Source organism: Coenobita brevimanus, chromosome 103 (assembly GCF_032717465.1).
Source record: "Coenobita brevimanus isolate Jiangsu-jjx chromosome 103, ASM3271746v2, whole genome shotgun sequence".
Lineage (NCBI taxonomy): Eukaryota > Metazoa > Arthropoda > Malacostraca > Decapoda > Coenobitidae > Coenobita > Coenobita brevimanus.
This window is the reverse complement of record NC_137056.1, coordinates 8373981-8390693: the sequence shown is the minus strand read 5'-3', so window position 1 is coordinate 8390693 and position 16713 is coordinate 8373981. Positions and strand designations below refer to the sequence as shown.

Below are 16713 nucleotides of genomic sequence, written 5' to 3'. Positions count from 1 at the left end.
ACCAAAGATAACCCTTGCTGCCCCATTCAACACAGACTGAACATTCTTTAGTAGATTATTTGGAAGACCAATCCACAATGAGTTGGAGTAATCAGAATGAGACAAATCCATTGTGTGGACCAGTGTTCAGAGGCATCATCAGAGTAGAAACTGTTTTATAGATTTTAGTTTCTGATGTGCAGGTTACAGCTTCTGACAACTTCATTAATATGTTCTTTATAATTTAGTTTTGAATTGAATGTTCACCCAGATATCAAGTGGACTGGATAAAGTTGTAACTTGCCAGCCTTCAGTGTCAGGGCATTATCAACATCACCATCCCTTTTGTTTCCCTGAATTATAATGATTTCTGTTTACCATCTTTCAATTTAAGTCTTCTCTTTGCCATCCAGATCTTGATATCAGACATTAGGGATTCCAATTTATTCTTAGTAGGTGAAGGCGCTCACCACCCACTCACTCGATGTAGTGCTGCTCTCAGTTGTCTGCCCTTTCCTCTCCTCCATCCTTCTTTCCTTCCATCTTCTTCTGTCTTTCTTTCCTTCATTCTTTCCTTGTCCTTCTGCCTACGGGTGACTCTAAATTCCCCCTTCTGTCTTTCTTTCCTTCATTCTTTCTTCTTCCTTCTGCCTGTGGGTGACTTTACACTGAGTGACAAACCAAATGGTTTCCTGTTCACCAGGAAACCATTTACTACGCTGAGTGGTAACCATATAACCAGATTTTGGCGCCTAGTGGTTTAGTGGGCAATTGCAGTGCTCTAGTTGGATTGAGCCGGTGAAGGTTTATGTCCAAGAGATGGTTGGGGTTTATTTCTCACGTAATGCCACTCAGGGATGCGTGACGCTGGTCACTCTCATCTAAAATGTCAGGACCAACTTGCTTAGCCCCGGCCTCTTACGCTCCTCATAGGGCAGTGTAGGATTGGATGATGAATGAATGAATGAATTATTAATATTGCGTATCTTCATAAAGTTATGTGTCATCAGCATAAAAATGATAGGACACATCAAGTGCATCAAGTAGAGATGATAAACTCCAGTACTTTTACAAGCTGTAAATAGAGTTGGATCTAAAATGGTTCCTTGGAGCACTCCAGACAGAAGGGGAACTTAGTCTGAGTATAGTAAGCATGGTCAACTACCATATTCTGAGATCTGTCTGATGGGTACAGCTTTAGGAGTAACAGGGCATTGTTGGAGATGCCATAAAAATACAGATTATCAGGCATTAGTTAATGGTCTACTGTGTCAAATGCCACTGTCAGATCTAACCAAACTAGGAGAGAAGATATTCCACTACAGGTGTCTCCTACCACGTATTGATGAATCTTTGTTAATGCAGTTGCAGTTGAGTGATATTTCCTGTATGCCAAGTAAACGGGGGAACAGCTCTATTTCGTTTAAGTAGTGGTGAAAGTTAGACATGTATATCCTGCTTAGTAATCTTAGACAAAAATTGCAAATTAGAGATAGGATGATAGTTTAACATATTTTCAGTCCCAAGACCAGGTCTTAAGCAGGGGTCAGAGCAAGGTATGTGTCTTGGACTGTGCAAAGTTATCTTCAAAGAAGTATCTATTGATTGTTTTACAAATAAAGTCTTCTGGATGTTCAAACACATTTGGCGACTGTGACACATTAAATGGAGTAAGTAAACAGAATTTTTTATTAAAATCTCTAACATAACAGTTAGCTTTATTAATGTCCAGTGGATAAAATGATGTAAGTGCATGACCTTTCCTACACTAAGGTTGTGATTGAACTGAGAATTCCTCGCTGAAAGAAATATTGTCCGTTTCATTTCATGTATGAGAAATACATTGAGGTGGTTTGGCCATGTGGAGAGGATGGAGAGTGAGAGGCTAACGAGGAGAGTATGTGCATTGAGGTGGAGGGTGGGACGGAGGGGGAGGCTGAGGATGAGATGGAGGGATGGAGTGAAGAGGTATATGAGAGAGGGGGGTATGAGCTGGCAGCAAGGCAGTGAAGTGGCATTGGTCAGGGCAACACGGAGGTGATTTGTCTGTGGACACCCCTTACGGGCTTGAGGCATTTGGCAATAGATAGATAGATAAATATATATTTTAGTTGTGAAGAATGAAACAAAATCAGAAGCCAGTTGAGCATCGGATCCAGAAGCTGAATTAGCACTCATGTTCTTTTGATGGACCACATTGTTCATATCTGTAGCCAGCCCCCCCTCCCTTTTTATACAGTATATATAAATCACCAACACATAAATCAACCATATTAGGGTAACACTTTGCTTTTTGATCTTTTACAGTGTGAATAACAGCTCTTCTTGCACACATAATGTATTCGTCAGTTTGGTTTGTTGCAGGTGCCATTCATGTTCAGCTTTCCTATGTAGTCTACGTAAAGAACTGATGGATGGATCAGACCACAGAGAATTATCATTTACAGTGATAGTCTTTTCTACATCAGGACAATGATGGTCAGTGATAGAATTAAGCTTATTTATATATATATACTGTATTCACCAAATCGTCAGAAGAATGATCAGAAGAGTCAGTGCAGTTTAAATGCATCAAACTCTGCAGCATATAAGTTGATGGTCAGTACTCCTGTAATAATTTCTGAATCTGATAACCTTTTTATATGAAGTGGATTTTGGGATTTCAAAGCTAACAGTTATCAGAGGGTGGTCAGATTTGAAAGGATCAGTTGAATCAACCTCCACATCCAATATGCCCCTGCAACCAGCAGGGAATAAGATCAAATCAAGGACATTCCCCAAGATGTGAGTTGATTGAGGAACATGATTTTAAAAAACTGTTCTGGTTGATCAGTTTAAGGAATTCATAAGGAAAAAGTTTCAACTGAGGGTTGTCGAGCCAGTAATTGAAACCACCACAAACAAACAGTCCACCAGATTTCAAAGAAAATGCTTCAAGAAACAGACTAAACTCAATAAAACCTCAATCAGTGCCTAGTTGGCCTGGTCTGTATACAGTCTTAATTCTAGTAGTTTGCCGATGGAAATTTATTAATACCTGTACTTCCAAAAGTTCAAACAATGATGGGATAAAGTTGAAATTTGTGGAAACAGCATTCATAAATGCCACAGAGTAGAAGAGTGCTACACTTCCATCTTGATGGTAAGTGGCAGGCTTGAGAATACTTACTATAGATTGTGTCTTAGGCAAAGCATTGTGAACAGAGTTAATATCAGATTTGTACAACCAGGTTCCAGTCAAACACAGAATGTCAAGCAGTTGTTGATTTAACTCGGTCCATTGTACTATGGATGGAATGAATGTTTAGAAGACCAGTTATTAACAGAATCATGGGAGTATCGTTAGTTTTTTAATGGGCAAAGTTGATGTTATCTATTACTCTGTTCCTGTGGGAAATGATGACTGGACACTCTGCTAAATGGGAAATGAGCAACTGACTGAGAATTGAAATCAGCTTCTCTGTGACTTATTAAAATGCAGTTTATGCATTTGGGAGACTCTGTATTTCTACACTCGTTAGATTCATGGGCTCCAGCACAAAAAACGCATTTGGGATCATCATTTCTTGTACAATAGTACACTTTCAGGTGTGTGGCCAAAACCCTGGCAGTGATGACATGATACCCAGTAAGTTGTTGGTTAAATGCAGCTGTTGTAAACTGGTTACAGCCAAACAATACCACTACTGTCCCACAGACATGCTGTTGTACATCACAGTTAAAGCAGAATGCACTACTTTTAAAAAAGAATCATTAAAAGTCTTACAGCGAGCATACACAATGTAAGAAAAAAAAGGTCCTACATGCAGTTATGTTTACTTAGACACACTTATGACTTTAGCTGGAAGTTACATATAGATACCACTCTCCATATCACACCCACAGTAAGACAAGACGGAATAATTGACATAGAAGGAACCCCTGTGAGAGAAGATGACCGTGGAAGAAGCACCTGAAGCTGCCTTATCCTTATGTGTCACACTCAGAGTGCTAATCAGTACAGTAATAACATTTTAAAAATTCATTAAAATAACGTCTGTTCATATAAATACAAACAATGGTACACCCATAGATCCACGTACTCATTCACCCTAGTCTCACCACACTTTGTTTTACATCATCTAATCTTGCCTTGCTTTTTCTGACTTCTCAGTGGTTTACTTTATTTTATTACTCCAAGCATAACTCTTCACTTCCTTACCCTATATATATTGTCTTACCTACATAACCTATAATGTTCTAACTCCAGGCCAAACTTAATCAAACTAACCTAATCCTGTTTAGTTTGTATTTACTGCTTATCTACCTAGTCATTTCTTAACCAAGTCTTGTTTTCATAGCTTAAACCAGAGCAGTACTCCCAGCCAAACACAGCCTTACCTGATACTCAGCATATTACCATCATATCATGCTTTAAATTACTTATCATCCTTACATGTACAGTATTATCCTACCCACTATATTATTTTCCTCAGCTGTTCTCTCTTACTGTTGGTAATCCAGCCAAGTTGCATCTTATTCAGATCATAGTGTACAAGAGTTGTTCAGTGAATAACCATGCAAAAACCATGCAAAAACACTAAAGGAAAAAGAAATGGAATCTCTCTACATGTAAATGCAAAGCACAATTTGTACATGACTGCTGTAATTTTATTATAACCATATGCAATTTCAGACGGTGGTACAAGAGGGAGGCTTAGTACCAAAGAGCTTGTACCAGCCAGGGGAGGAAATAGATGCTGGCCGCCACCACCTACCATTATCTGACCAGTCCATCTATCGCTCGGTGTCACTCGCTAGGGGTCAGGTGGGTTATTCCTCCTACTGTTAGCAATATTCCTCTGATGTTCATGACACAGGAGGAGAGGAGCTTGAGTTTTAGCCTTCACTTCTATTCTGATGTATCCCCAGCAAAATCAGATGGCTTGACTCTGGATCTTGCCAGCCCATATAACCGTTTACAGTATGTGAATTGAGTTTATAGTAAGATTGTATTTTTTCTCATTTTATATGCAGTGGGTAACCATCAACTTGTATCATAGTAACTATGTCAGTCAGCATATTCTACACCATGTTATCTGCTTTTCTACAGGTCCATGAGGTCATTATCTCAATTGAAGAGCCAGGTGCTGTCATTTGTTGGGACTTTGATGTGATGAAGAATGATGTGTGTTTCTCTGTTCTACGTACTCGTGTTCCACTCTCTCCCCGTCCTGACCCTCCTCAGTCACCCTCTGGTAAGTGGAAATGTACCATCATGGATGATCAGTAGAATTGTGTTGGTGGGAGGATACAGTATTAAAATAGTTTTGTTTTTTTATGGTGTTTTGAAATATGGAAAACATTTTACTGTACTGCACTATAGTACACTCAGGCCTTAGTACTGTATATGTCAGTTTGGTGTGTTATAAATCAATAGAATGATGAACTAAAAGCTACACCCAGTTTTGCAATAACAATGGTGAAATGTTCTTATACAATAATTGTGGTGGCCACATATGATAATCCCATGCACGTATGATGCCTCCCGTGCAGGCCAACAGTCAGACATTTGAACCAAGATGGCCGCCTCATGTTTACATTTGCTATGATCATCTCCGTTTTGTTTCATTTCTTGCATGCAAAGTCATTGAAGCATCATTGCAATCACCAGATAACAGTGCAAGTTCGCATCAAATACAGTAGTGCAGTGTGCGATGTTAAGTGGAATGATAAGTTTTTGTGTGTGAAATACTGAAACTTGTGACTTGAAAATCATGTCTGGGAAGGATGCTGCCCATAGTGGAAAGCATGATGCTACCGAGGGCACCAAAGGCAAGCCCAAAAGGGTAAATTTTTTTTTAGATTTCAGGTTAAGTGACCCATGATCCACAACATACCCCCATTGAACCCATGTTATATCAACCTCAGTATACGATAAATTGTTATGCAATGAGTTTTCCCTGAACATAACGCCATCACATGCTGAGACATGATTGTATGTAAATTAGTCAATGAAATTTTTCTTTTGTTACTGTGAGAGTAGTAAAATGTTAACAGTTGATGATAGTGTCTTGTTTTGTTTAGGTTCTGTGATAATGGGAATGGGAATGTATTATGGATGCATGTTTGTGTAAAATTAATGGCAGTATAGTGTTTTGAAATACAGTATAATGTTCTGGTTTCAGATGATGTGTTGGTATATGAAAGCATAATGAAATTTCACGGATATCCCTTGGAGAAGGGGAGCAAGAATACTAACCATGTATTCATTGAGTGTTGTAGAAGGGGACAAAGAGGGATATGATTTGCATAGTACAGAAGGTGATATGTGGGATTGGAAGTGCCACTGCCCCTGGCTGAGCAACTAAAAATGGTAGTAGTTGTAATGAAAACCCCAAGCTCATCTGAATGTGATTCCGGTGGACTGCAGGCAAAAGTTACCTTTGTCTGGCAATGGATGGATGGATGGATGGATGGATGGATGGACATATATATATATCTATCTATATCTCTCTCTCTCTCTCTCTCTCTCTCTCTCTATGTATATATATATATATATATATATATACTGCTCGACAAAAGTATTGCGCGCCTATGTCAAGGCTTGCAATACTTTTGACGAAAAAAGAATCACCCTTTTTGGGGAGAAAAAATTGAGCCAGAAGTTTTGGGCTCTAACATGACGTCACGGCAGCCTGAGGCCTTACTGCGCACTGGTTGTCTGGCGCCTCAGTTGCCTGCGGGCTGCGTGAGAGAGGGGAACCCAGCCACTCCTCCCTCTCTTGTTGCGCCATTTTTTACCTAGTGACCTGCAGTGTTTTGGCTTTCGCTACTTTACTATGGCCCCAACCCGTGAATTGTCTAGTGTAATAATATCACAGATCATTGCTCTAAAGGAGGCAGGCTACCCCACGAAGGAAATCAGTGATTTGGTTGGTGTGGCTCGGTCAACAGTGAGGAGGTGGTGTGCCCGTTACTGAGTGGAAAATAGTGGTGACGTTCCTACAAAGAAACCACGGTCTGGTAGCCCCAGGAAAACTTCCCCGAGGTCTGTTAATGTGCTAAAACGTGCAGTGGAGTCTAATCCTCGTGTGACTGCAAGGAGAATTAAGGAGAGCAACCCGGAAGTGTTTGGCGAGGTTTCAGTGCACACGGTTTCTCAAAGAGTCTATGAACTAGGTTACACAAGCCACAGGCCTATGAGAAAGCCTCTTCATACACGTAACCAGCGACTTCGTAGGCTTGCCTTTGCTAACAAGTACCTTCCCTGGGGTGAGGACCAATGGTTGTCAGTGTTGTGGTCTGATGAGGCAACGTTTACTGTTACCTGTAATCAAGGAGCGCACGTGTTCGGCGCAGAGGTAGTGACCCACTTGACCCCCGTTACGTGGAGAGCACAGTTAAACACCCTGATTCACTAATGGTATGGGGTTGTTTCTCTGGTAAGGGTTTGGAGAAGCTTGTTGTGCATCCCAGGAACTGCAGAGTGAATCAGGACATTTACCTGGAGCTGCTTTGTGATCATTTACCTGAGTCCTTCGAGCTCACAGGTGCATGAGTGTTTCAGCAGGATGGTACACCTGCTCATTAAGCCAAATCTGTCACCAACTGGCTTCGTGACTGCGAGGTCTCCTTCGTGAAAGACTGGCCAGGCAATAGCCCAGACATCAACCTGATAGAAAACCTCTGGTACCTCGTAAAGAAGAATCTCCAAGGGAAGGACGTGAGCTCTCTGCCTAAGCTGGAAGCAGGCATTCGTGAGTCCTGGGCAAGTATATCATCCCAGCACCTGAGGTACCTCGCCTTTTCGCTTCCAAAATATCTCAGGTCCATGAAGATGTGCAAAGGAAACCCTACCAAGCTTTAAAGGTAATTATAATGCAGTATTTACATGTTTTTTCCATAGTTGAAAGGTTTCTTTTGTAGGAGGGGCGCAGGGCATGCAATACTTTTGTCGAGCACTGTATATGTACACACACACACACACACACACACATACATAGGTGGGTAGCAGTGCACTACAAGCGGTGCTGCAATTTTTGTAGTGGCAGTCATAGCACCGCTGCCTTTTCTAACATGTAGCAATTTTGGTAGCATTGCTACAATTTTTGGAAATATTAGTCGCAACCCTATTGCTACCTTTCTTAAATCGAAAATAGTAAACAAAAAAAGTCGGCATATTTGTTTTTTTTTATGTAGATTTGCTGAATTTGACATTTTCTGGACCCCCAAACCTGGCTACCCTGCTTGTAACTGTAACTGTGAATTGAATGACATGACTCATATTTTTTGTTAATGAATTACATAATTCAACTTCCAAGATGGACAGATTCTTTAAAGCTGGTTCCAGCCACGCTGACAATAACTGGACAGTCATGAGGAATCACAGTCCAGCCAGTGGGATATGGAGTTAATCTCATCAATTGCATGATGACTTCTGCAACCAGCTTGTCTTCTGCACCACCCACACTACTAACTGTGGCATTACTAGCTCTTGGCATTTCATGCATAAGTATTTTAGTTTTATTGGTGTCAAGGAAAACAACTTTAAGCACCTGACATGTCCTCTCCAAATGAAGTTCCTGTCTGTCAACAAGAAGTCTGTGTATAATCTAAGGTGCATGTTGGATGTGTGCAACCAAGTATCTACAGAGAGGTCAACAAATGTATTCCCATGGGCACCAAGGAGCGAAAGAGGGAGAAAAGTACCATTGAAGAAGACAACACTCCAGAGAGACCTAGACAGAAACCATGGAACAGGCAATGGCTAGCCCCTGCAGTTGAGTTGTCACACAGTCTTGCACAGACAGAAAGTGGTTCATGCATTTGTGGAGAATGTGCTGCCTCTGGAGGTATGTAATTTTTTTACTTATTTGAATTGCTAATGTTCTTGAAGGAAAATAAGTGATACTTAGAGCCTGTAGGCTGTAATAGTTTCAAAAAAATATTCTGGTCACAGATTCATCTTATGGAAATTTAAATAATTATTCCTGGAGAGGAGAGAGAGGGTAATTTTAAGACTGTTTGAACATGCATAGCCAAGCAGGAAAGTGTACACCAGTAATATGTGCTTACATATATATTTTTTTTTGTTACCTTTTTTTTGTAGAGATAGCGACTGCTACATTCTGTTTGTAACCGTAGTGGCAGCAGCGCAACATTTGATAGGGTTTAGCGGTAGTGATGCTACATTTTGAAGTAGTGGTGCCCACCTCTGTATATATATGCAAAGAAGAAGGAACCAAAAGATAGAAGCCTACAAATTCTTCCCTCCAAGAAAAAATAAAAGGAAGATACAGCTATCCCTCGATTAGCTGACGTAATAGAGCCAAAGGCATGTCTGTTAGTGGCTCCTTCCAGATAATGGACTTTTCCTCTGCCCCCCATTTGTACATAACTTGACTTCGAAAGCCAGAGCAAAAGGCCACTACAGTACATCATACAACACTTGTTCCTGTTGTTTAACACTACTCTGTCTAGTCAAGCAGACCTATAAACCGCAGCTAAGCAATTACCATGGTCAGGCAAGCCCATCAGCCACAGACAAGCAGTCACCACTGCAGGGCCATATTATGCAGTGACATGACAAAAAAAAAACAAGAAAAATGTAGTGGGCACACAAAACATAATGGTAAAATGGAATAAAATCATGGTACAGTACAGTAAGCTAGAATAAAATCAACATAACACTTATGGTTCGACCATCCCGCATCAGTCTTACCTAGGATCTCCTGCTTCTAAAGAGTCAGTACTACCCTGTTCCTTTTCCGTGGTGGAGGGGCCATCATCACACACCCTAGGAAGAGGCAAGCAAGGAATAGCAAGGCCTGAAGCAGGTAGGGAACAACCACAAAAACCACCACGTGCACCGCCATAACAGCTGTCTGAGAGGTGCTGTTTACTACACTGTCACCATGCAGGAACTGGGAATGACCAGCGGGGTCTCTAGCAGATGCTGGGTGAACTACCCAGCCAGACAGAGTGGTGCCACTGGGCTAATCCCACCCAGCAAGGCGCAAAAATGTTCATGCGGCCATAATTTCCACTGGGAGGCATGCATTTTGTCTAGATAATGTGAAAAACTGTACGAATAATGGTTTTGAACAGCCAGTCACAGTGTGCAGGTAATGGATTGTTCGTCCGGATAATCAAGAGATTACTGTAATAGAGAGCCAAATTCAAGATACATTCATTTTGAGGTGCCTGGACACAATGCATTTAAAAGACTGGAGGTCATAGGCAGTAGGAAATACAGCAGAGGAAGACAGTTCCAGAGTTGACTTGTTGTGTATATGAAGGACCGGGAGTAACGGTTAACTCTTGCATTAGAGAGTTCAACAGAAAAGAGATGAAAGTTTGCCGCTAGATGGGTGCTTTGCACCCGCCTTAGTGGTGAAGGGGTGCAAGCAGACAGTTCAGAGGAGCAGTGGCCATTTAAGTAGCGATAGAAAGGAGATAAAAATGCAACAGTGCAGTGAAGAGATAGAGTTTGAAGGGAGCCAGTAAGAGGAGGAGATTTAATGAGACGAAAAGCTTTTCACTCCACTTTGTCGTGAAGAGCTGTATGTGGGGAGCCTTCCCATACATGAGAGTTGTACTCTGCTATCTGTCTATCTATTGCCAGACACCTTAATCCCTTATATGGGGTGGCCACAAACAAAGCGCCTCCACATCACCCTGTCCCCCGCCATTTCACTCCCCTGCTCCCAATTCACATCTCCCTCTCTCATATACCTCTCCACTCCATCCCTCCATCTCATCCTTGGCCTTCCCCTCCCTCTCTGCCCCTCCACCTCACTCACACACACTTTCCTCATCAGTCTTTCACTCTCCATCCTCTCCATATGGCCAAACCACCTCAGTGTGTTTCTCCTAATGCTTCCTATCACATCCACATGTACACCACAACGCTCCTTCACTGCCTCATTTGTCAGTCTGTCTCTCCATGTGACTCCACAGGCTCCTTTCAAATAACTCATTCCCACTGCTCTCACTCTTGACTTGTGTCCCTCCAACAACATCCAATCTTCACTTCCATAGGTCAGAGTTAGTATCACAATACTGTCATGTAATAACTTTTTCACTTCCATGCTCACTTCCCTGTTTCTTATCACTGCCATCAAGGAACCAGCAACCTTTCTTCCTTGTTGTACCCTTTCATCCTTACTCATGACACTACCCAAGTACTTAAACATACTTACATTTTCCATTTCCTCATCATCCAACCTCACTGTACATTCACTGACTTCACCTCTCTCGAAGACCATAACTTTACTGTTCCCTACATTCACCTTTAAATTTCATTTCTTGCACACTCTCCCAGACTCATCCACCAAGCCTTGCAGCTCCCTTTTGTCTTCACTTAACAACACAGTATCATTTGCAAACAACAGTACAGGGAGTTTCCAAACACTGCCTGCTCTCATTAGGGCCACTCCAACATCCACTGCCCTCTACCTTGTATCTCTTTTATAACCCCATCCATATACAGATTGACCAACCATGGCGACATGACACATCCCTGTTTCAATCCAACCTTCATTTAGAAAAACTCACTCAGTTTCAACCCAACCTTCAAATAGAAAAACTCACTCAGTTCACTATCCACACGCACTGCAGCCTTAGCACCCTCATACATACTCATCACAGCATTCAACAACTTCCCATCTACTCCATATATTCTTAATACTTTCCACAATCCTTGTCTATCCACCCCATCATATGCTTTCTCCAAATCCATGAAGGCCACATACAACTTCTTTCCCTTCCCTAGACACTTTTCCGCTAAAGATCTAAAAATGAATATCTGATCTACACAACCTCTTCCCTTCCTAAAGCCTTCCTGTTCATCTCCAACTAATTCTTCTATTATTTCCTTAACTCTGTCAATAAGTATCCTACCGTATACTTTTCCTATTACACTTGTTCAGGGGAATAATTATACCTGACTTCCAGTCATCCGGGACTTTACCTTCCTCCAAGGCCAATCTGCACATCTGCCACAACCATTCTACTACTATCTCTCTCCTATGCTTCAGCATTTCACCACACACTCCATCAATTCTTGGGGCTTTCCCCATTTTGACTTTCTTGAATGCGTCCACAACTTTCATCCTACTGATTCCTTCCTGTCTTCTCACCTCCCTCCTTCTCCCAGCCATTCCCGAATAAAACCCGTGTATGAACTCAACAGCTGTGCAGGGGTAAAAAAGGCATTGGGTCAGCTTAGCACAACTAATCTCTTGGAAGTAGATTTTACAAGAGATGTAATATGATCTTTCCAAGAAAAATCCTAAGAAAATGAAACCCAAAGTCTGTTCAGAGATGATGCAGGATTTAGTTGGGTATTCTTAACCCCTAAATGGCTGCTGGCATTGAACAACACTTTACTGTAAACATGTTGGTGATGTCGAATTAGCGTGAGCTATAAAAAACTGCGAACAATTATGGGAGGGGAACGAAGGTCATTGGTATATTTACCCGACCTTGCTTTACCATCCCAAGCACTCTAGCATTCACTTTTTTTTGGACGTTTTTGGCCATGTGTTTACAAGTTAATGGTACTGTACATGTGTAGTGAACTTTATGACATCTTCCATGAATCATAGCAAATCACGGGATGGGTTTAGGAAGCATAAAAACACATTGCCAGGTGCACCGGATGATTCTCTCCACATCTGTAAGAAAAATAAATCAATTTTAGAACTTTGTACAAAGGAAAAGGGGAAAAAGAAGTGTGTGGTAATCATAGGGGCATTTGTCTTCTTAGTGTAATAGGAAAAGTATATGGTAGGATACTTATTGACAGAGTTAGGGAAATTACAGAGGAATAAGTTGGAGAAGAACAGGGAGGTTTTAGGAAAGGAAGAGGTCGTGTAGATCAGATATTCATTCTTCGCCCTTTAGTGGAAGAGTTCTAGAGAAGGGAAAGAAGTTGTATGCTGCCTTCATGGATTCGGAGAAAGCATATGACAGGGTGGATAGACAAGGATTGTGGAAAGTATCAAGAATATATGGAGTAGATGGGAAGTTGCTGAAGGCCGTGAAGAGTATGTATGAGGGTGCTAAGGCTGTTGTGCGTGTGGATAGTGAACTGAGTGAATTTTTCCATTTAAAGGTTAGATTGAAACAGGGATGTGTCATGTTTCCATGGTTGTTCAATCTTTATATGGATTGGGTAATATAAGAGATACAAGGTAGGGCAGTGGATGTTGGAGCCGCCCAAGTGAGAGAGTGCAATGTTTGGAAACTCCCTGTACTATTGTTTGTAGATGATACTGTGTTGTTAAGTGAAGATGAAGGGGAGCTGCAAGGTGTGGTGGATGAGTTTGGGAGAGTGTGTAAGAAAGGGAATCTAAAGGTGAATGTAGGGAACAGTAAAGTTATGGTCTTTGAGAGAAGTGAAGTCAGTGAATGTACAGTGAGGTTGAATGAGGAGAAAATGGAAAATGTGAGTGCATTTAAGTACTTGGGTAGTGTGATGGGTAAGGATGGAAGTTTAGGGGTTGAAGTGCTTGAAAGGGTACAGCAAAGGAGAAAAGTTGCTGGTTCTTTGAAAGCACTGATAAGAAACAGGGAAGTGAGCACTGAAGTGAAAAAGCTACTACATGACAGTATTGTGATACCAGCTCTAACGTATGGAAGTGAAGCTTTGGACCTTGTTTGAGGGACACAAGTCAAGAGTGAGAGCAGTGGAAATGGGTTATTTGAGAGGAGCCTGTGGAGTCACATGGAGTGACAGACTGACAATTGAGGCAGTGAAGGAGGGTTGTGGTGAGGATGTGGATGTGATAGCAGGCGTTAGGAGAAACACATTGAGGTGGCTTGGCCATGTGGAGAGGATGAAGAGTGAGAGACTGACGAGGAGAGTGTATGTGAGTGAGGTGAAGAGGGGGAGAGGGAGGGGGAGGCTAAGGATGGGAGGGGGGGATGGAGTGGAGAGGTATATGAGAGAGGGGGGTGTAAGCTGGAAGCGGGGCAGTGAAATGGTGGGGGACAGGGTGACATGGAGGCGATTTGTTTGTTTGTGGCCACCCCTGACGGGATTAAGGTGTCTTGCAATAAATAGATAAATAGAAAGAAATGGTCCAGGGACCAGCCAGGGGAGCCCACAAATTTCTGAACCCACAGCCATTTAGAGGTTAAAAATTAGAGGATATTCCTGCGGTAGATTTTGATGGGTTGAAAGATTAAGAACTCAGTTTTTGATACATTAAAAGCAACATGATACTTGATGTAGTGCTGCTCACGGGTGACTGCTTATTCCTCTCTTCCTTCCTTCTTTCCTTCCTTCCTCATCTGTCATTCTTTCCTTCATTCTCTCCTCTTTCTTATGTGTATGGGTGACTCTGCACTGAGTGACAAGCCAAATGGTTTCCTGTACACCAGGAAACCATTTACTATGCCAGGTAGTAACCATATCACCATATTATGGGGCCTGGTGGTTTAGTGGGTTATTAAGGCACTCCAGTCAGATTGAGCCTGGGCAGGTTTATATCTAAGGAGTGGTTGGGGTTTCTTGCTCACGTAATGCCATTGAGGGATGAGTGAGGCTGGTCACTCTAATCTTAATGTCAGGACCAACTTGCCTAGCCCGGGGCTCCCACGCCCCTCATTAGGCAACACAGGATTAGAAGATAATGAATAAAATTATTACTTTTACCTGAGTCAAAAGTGTGCAGATCGAGAGAACACTTTAAGGAATTATTGAGCATAGAGAATGAAAATAATACAAGTATATGTGGCTGCGGAATGGCTTGGAGACAGAGGGATGAGAGAAGAGAGAAAGAAATCAGTAGGATGGAAATTGTGAAAGCAATGAAGAAAGTCTAAATGGGGAAAGCCCCAGGAATTGATGGAGTGTGTGATGAAATGCTGAAGCATGAGGGAGAGATAGTGGTAGGATGGATGAGGAAGATGTGCAGATTGGCCTGGGAGGATGGTAGAGTTCTGGAGGATTGGAAGTCAGGTGTAATTACTCCCCTATACAAAGGAAAAGGGCAAAAAGAAGGGTGTGGTAATCATAGAGGCATTTGTCTTCTTAGTGTAATAGGCAAAGCATATGGTGGGATACTTACTGACAGAGTTAGGGAAATAACAGAGGATTAGTTGGAGAAGAACAGGGAGGTTTTAGGAAGGGAAGAGGTTGTGTAGATCAGATATTCATTCTTAGATCTTTAGTGGAAAAGTGTCTAGAGAAGGGAAAGAAGTTGTATGTGGCCTTCATGGATTCGGAGAAAGCATATGACACGGTGGATAGACAAGGATTGTGGAAAGTATTAAGAATATGTGGAGTAAATGGGAAGTTGTTGAATGCCGTGAAGAGTATGTATGAGGGTGTTAAGGCTGGAGTGTGCGTGGATAGTGAACCCAGTGAATTTTTTTGTTTGAAGGTTGGATGAAACAGGGATGTGTCATGTCTCTGTGGTTGTTCAGTCTTTATATGGATGGGGTTTTAAAAGAGATACAAGGTAGGACAGTGGATGTGGAGTGGCTCTAATGAGAGAGGGCAGTGTTTGGAAACTCCCTGTACTGTTGTTTGTAGATGGTACTGTGTTGTTAAGTGAAGACAAAGGGGAGCTGCAAGGCTTTGTGGATGAGTCTGGGAGAGTATGTAAGAAAGGGAATCTAAAGGTGAATGTAGGGAAGAGCAAAGTTATGGTCTTCAAGAGAAGTGAAGCCTCTGAATGTACAGTGAGGCTGGATGAAGAGGAAATGGAAAATGTGAGTGCATTTAAGTACAGTACTTGGGTAGTGTGATGAGTAAGGATGGAAGTTTGGAGGGTGAAGTGCATGATAGGGTACAACATGGAAGAAAAGTTGTTGGTTCCTTGAAAGTAGTGATAAGAAACAGGGAAGTGAGCACAGAAGTGAAAAAGTTACATTTTTTTTTTTTTTTTATGTGACCGACTCTGGGCATAGGCTGCACAGCCTGCTTTCAAGGCCCAGTAGTCCTCCTACGTACCACACACCTCTGCATGTCACCACTTCGGCGCTAACACCCACCGTCCATACTGAATACATGTTAGGGCTGTCTCATACGGGACTGGTGTATTGGTATTAGCGGGGGTATTTTTACGACATGTCGGCGGGCCTTCTGGTAGATCAGTAAAGTCTGATTTTTCTGAAATTCAAATCCTTAAACTGTTCCCTGCCTCAGTGGGATTTGAACCCGGGTCCGTCAGGACTGCAGGCCAACTCTCTACCGATTGGTATTGTGATACCAACTCTTAACATATGGAAGTGAAGCTTGGACCTTGTTGGAGGGACAGAAGTCATGAGTGAGAGCAGTGGAAATGAGTTATTTGAGAGGAGTATGTGGAGTCACACGGAGTGACAGACTGACAAATGAGGAAGTGTTGGAGCATTGTGGTGTGGATGTGGATGTGATAGGAAGCATTAGGAGAAACACACTGAGGTGGTTTGGCCATGTGGAGAGGATGGAGAGTGAGAGACTGTTGAGGAGAGTGTATATGAGTGAGTGGAGAGGGGGAGAGGGAGGGGAAGTCCAAGGATGAGATGGAGGGATGGAGTGGAGAGGTATATGAGAGAGGGGTGTGTGAGCTGGAAGCGGGTCATTGAAATGGCGGGGGACAGGGTGACATGGAGGCAGTTTGTTTGTGGCCACCCTGTATAAGGGATTAAGGCATCTGGCAACAGATAGATAGCTAGATAGACCTTAGTCAAAAATATGAGCCAAGTCAGACAGTAGGTGTGCCTTAGCCTCATCCCTTGGTCATATCAGTGCCACCA

General features: G+C 42.2%; 1 protein-coding gene across 1 annotated transcript in view; it reads left to right on the top strand.

The window, feature by feature from the left end:
• Positions 1–16713, top strand: part of retm (real-time) — a 247637-nt gene that overhangs the window by 203373 nt on the left and 27551 nt on the right. The window contains exons 13-14 of the mRNA XM_080284937.1: positions 4655–4786; positions 5072–5216. Coding sequence (XP_080141063.1) covers positions 4655–4786; positions 5072–5216 — 277 coding nt within the window. The remainder of the gene's footprint in view (positions 1–4654; positions 4787–5071; positions 5217–16713) is intronic.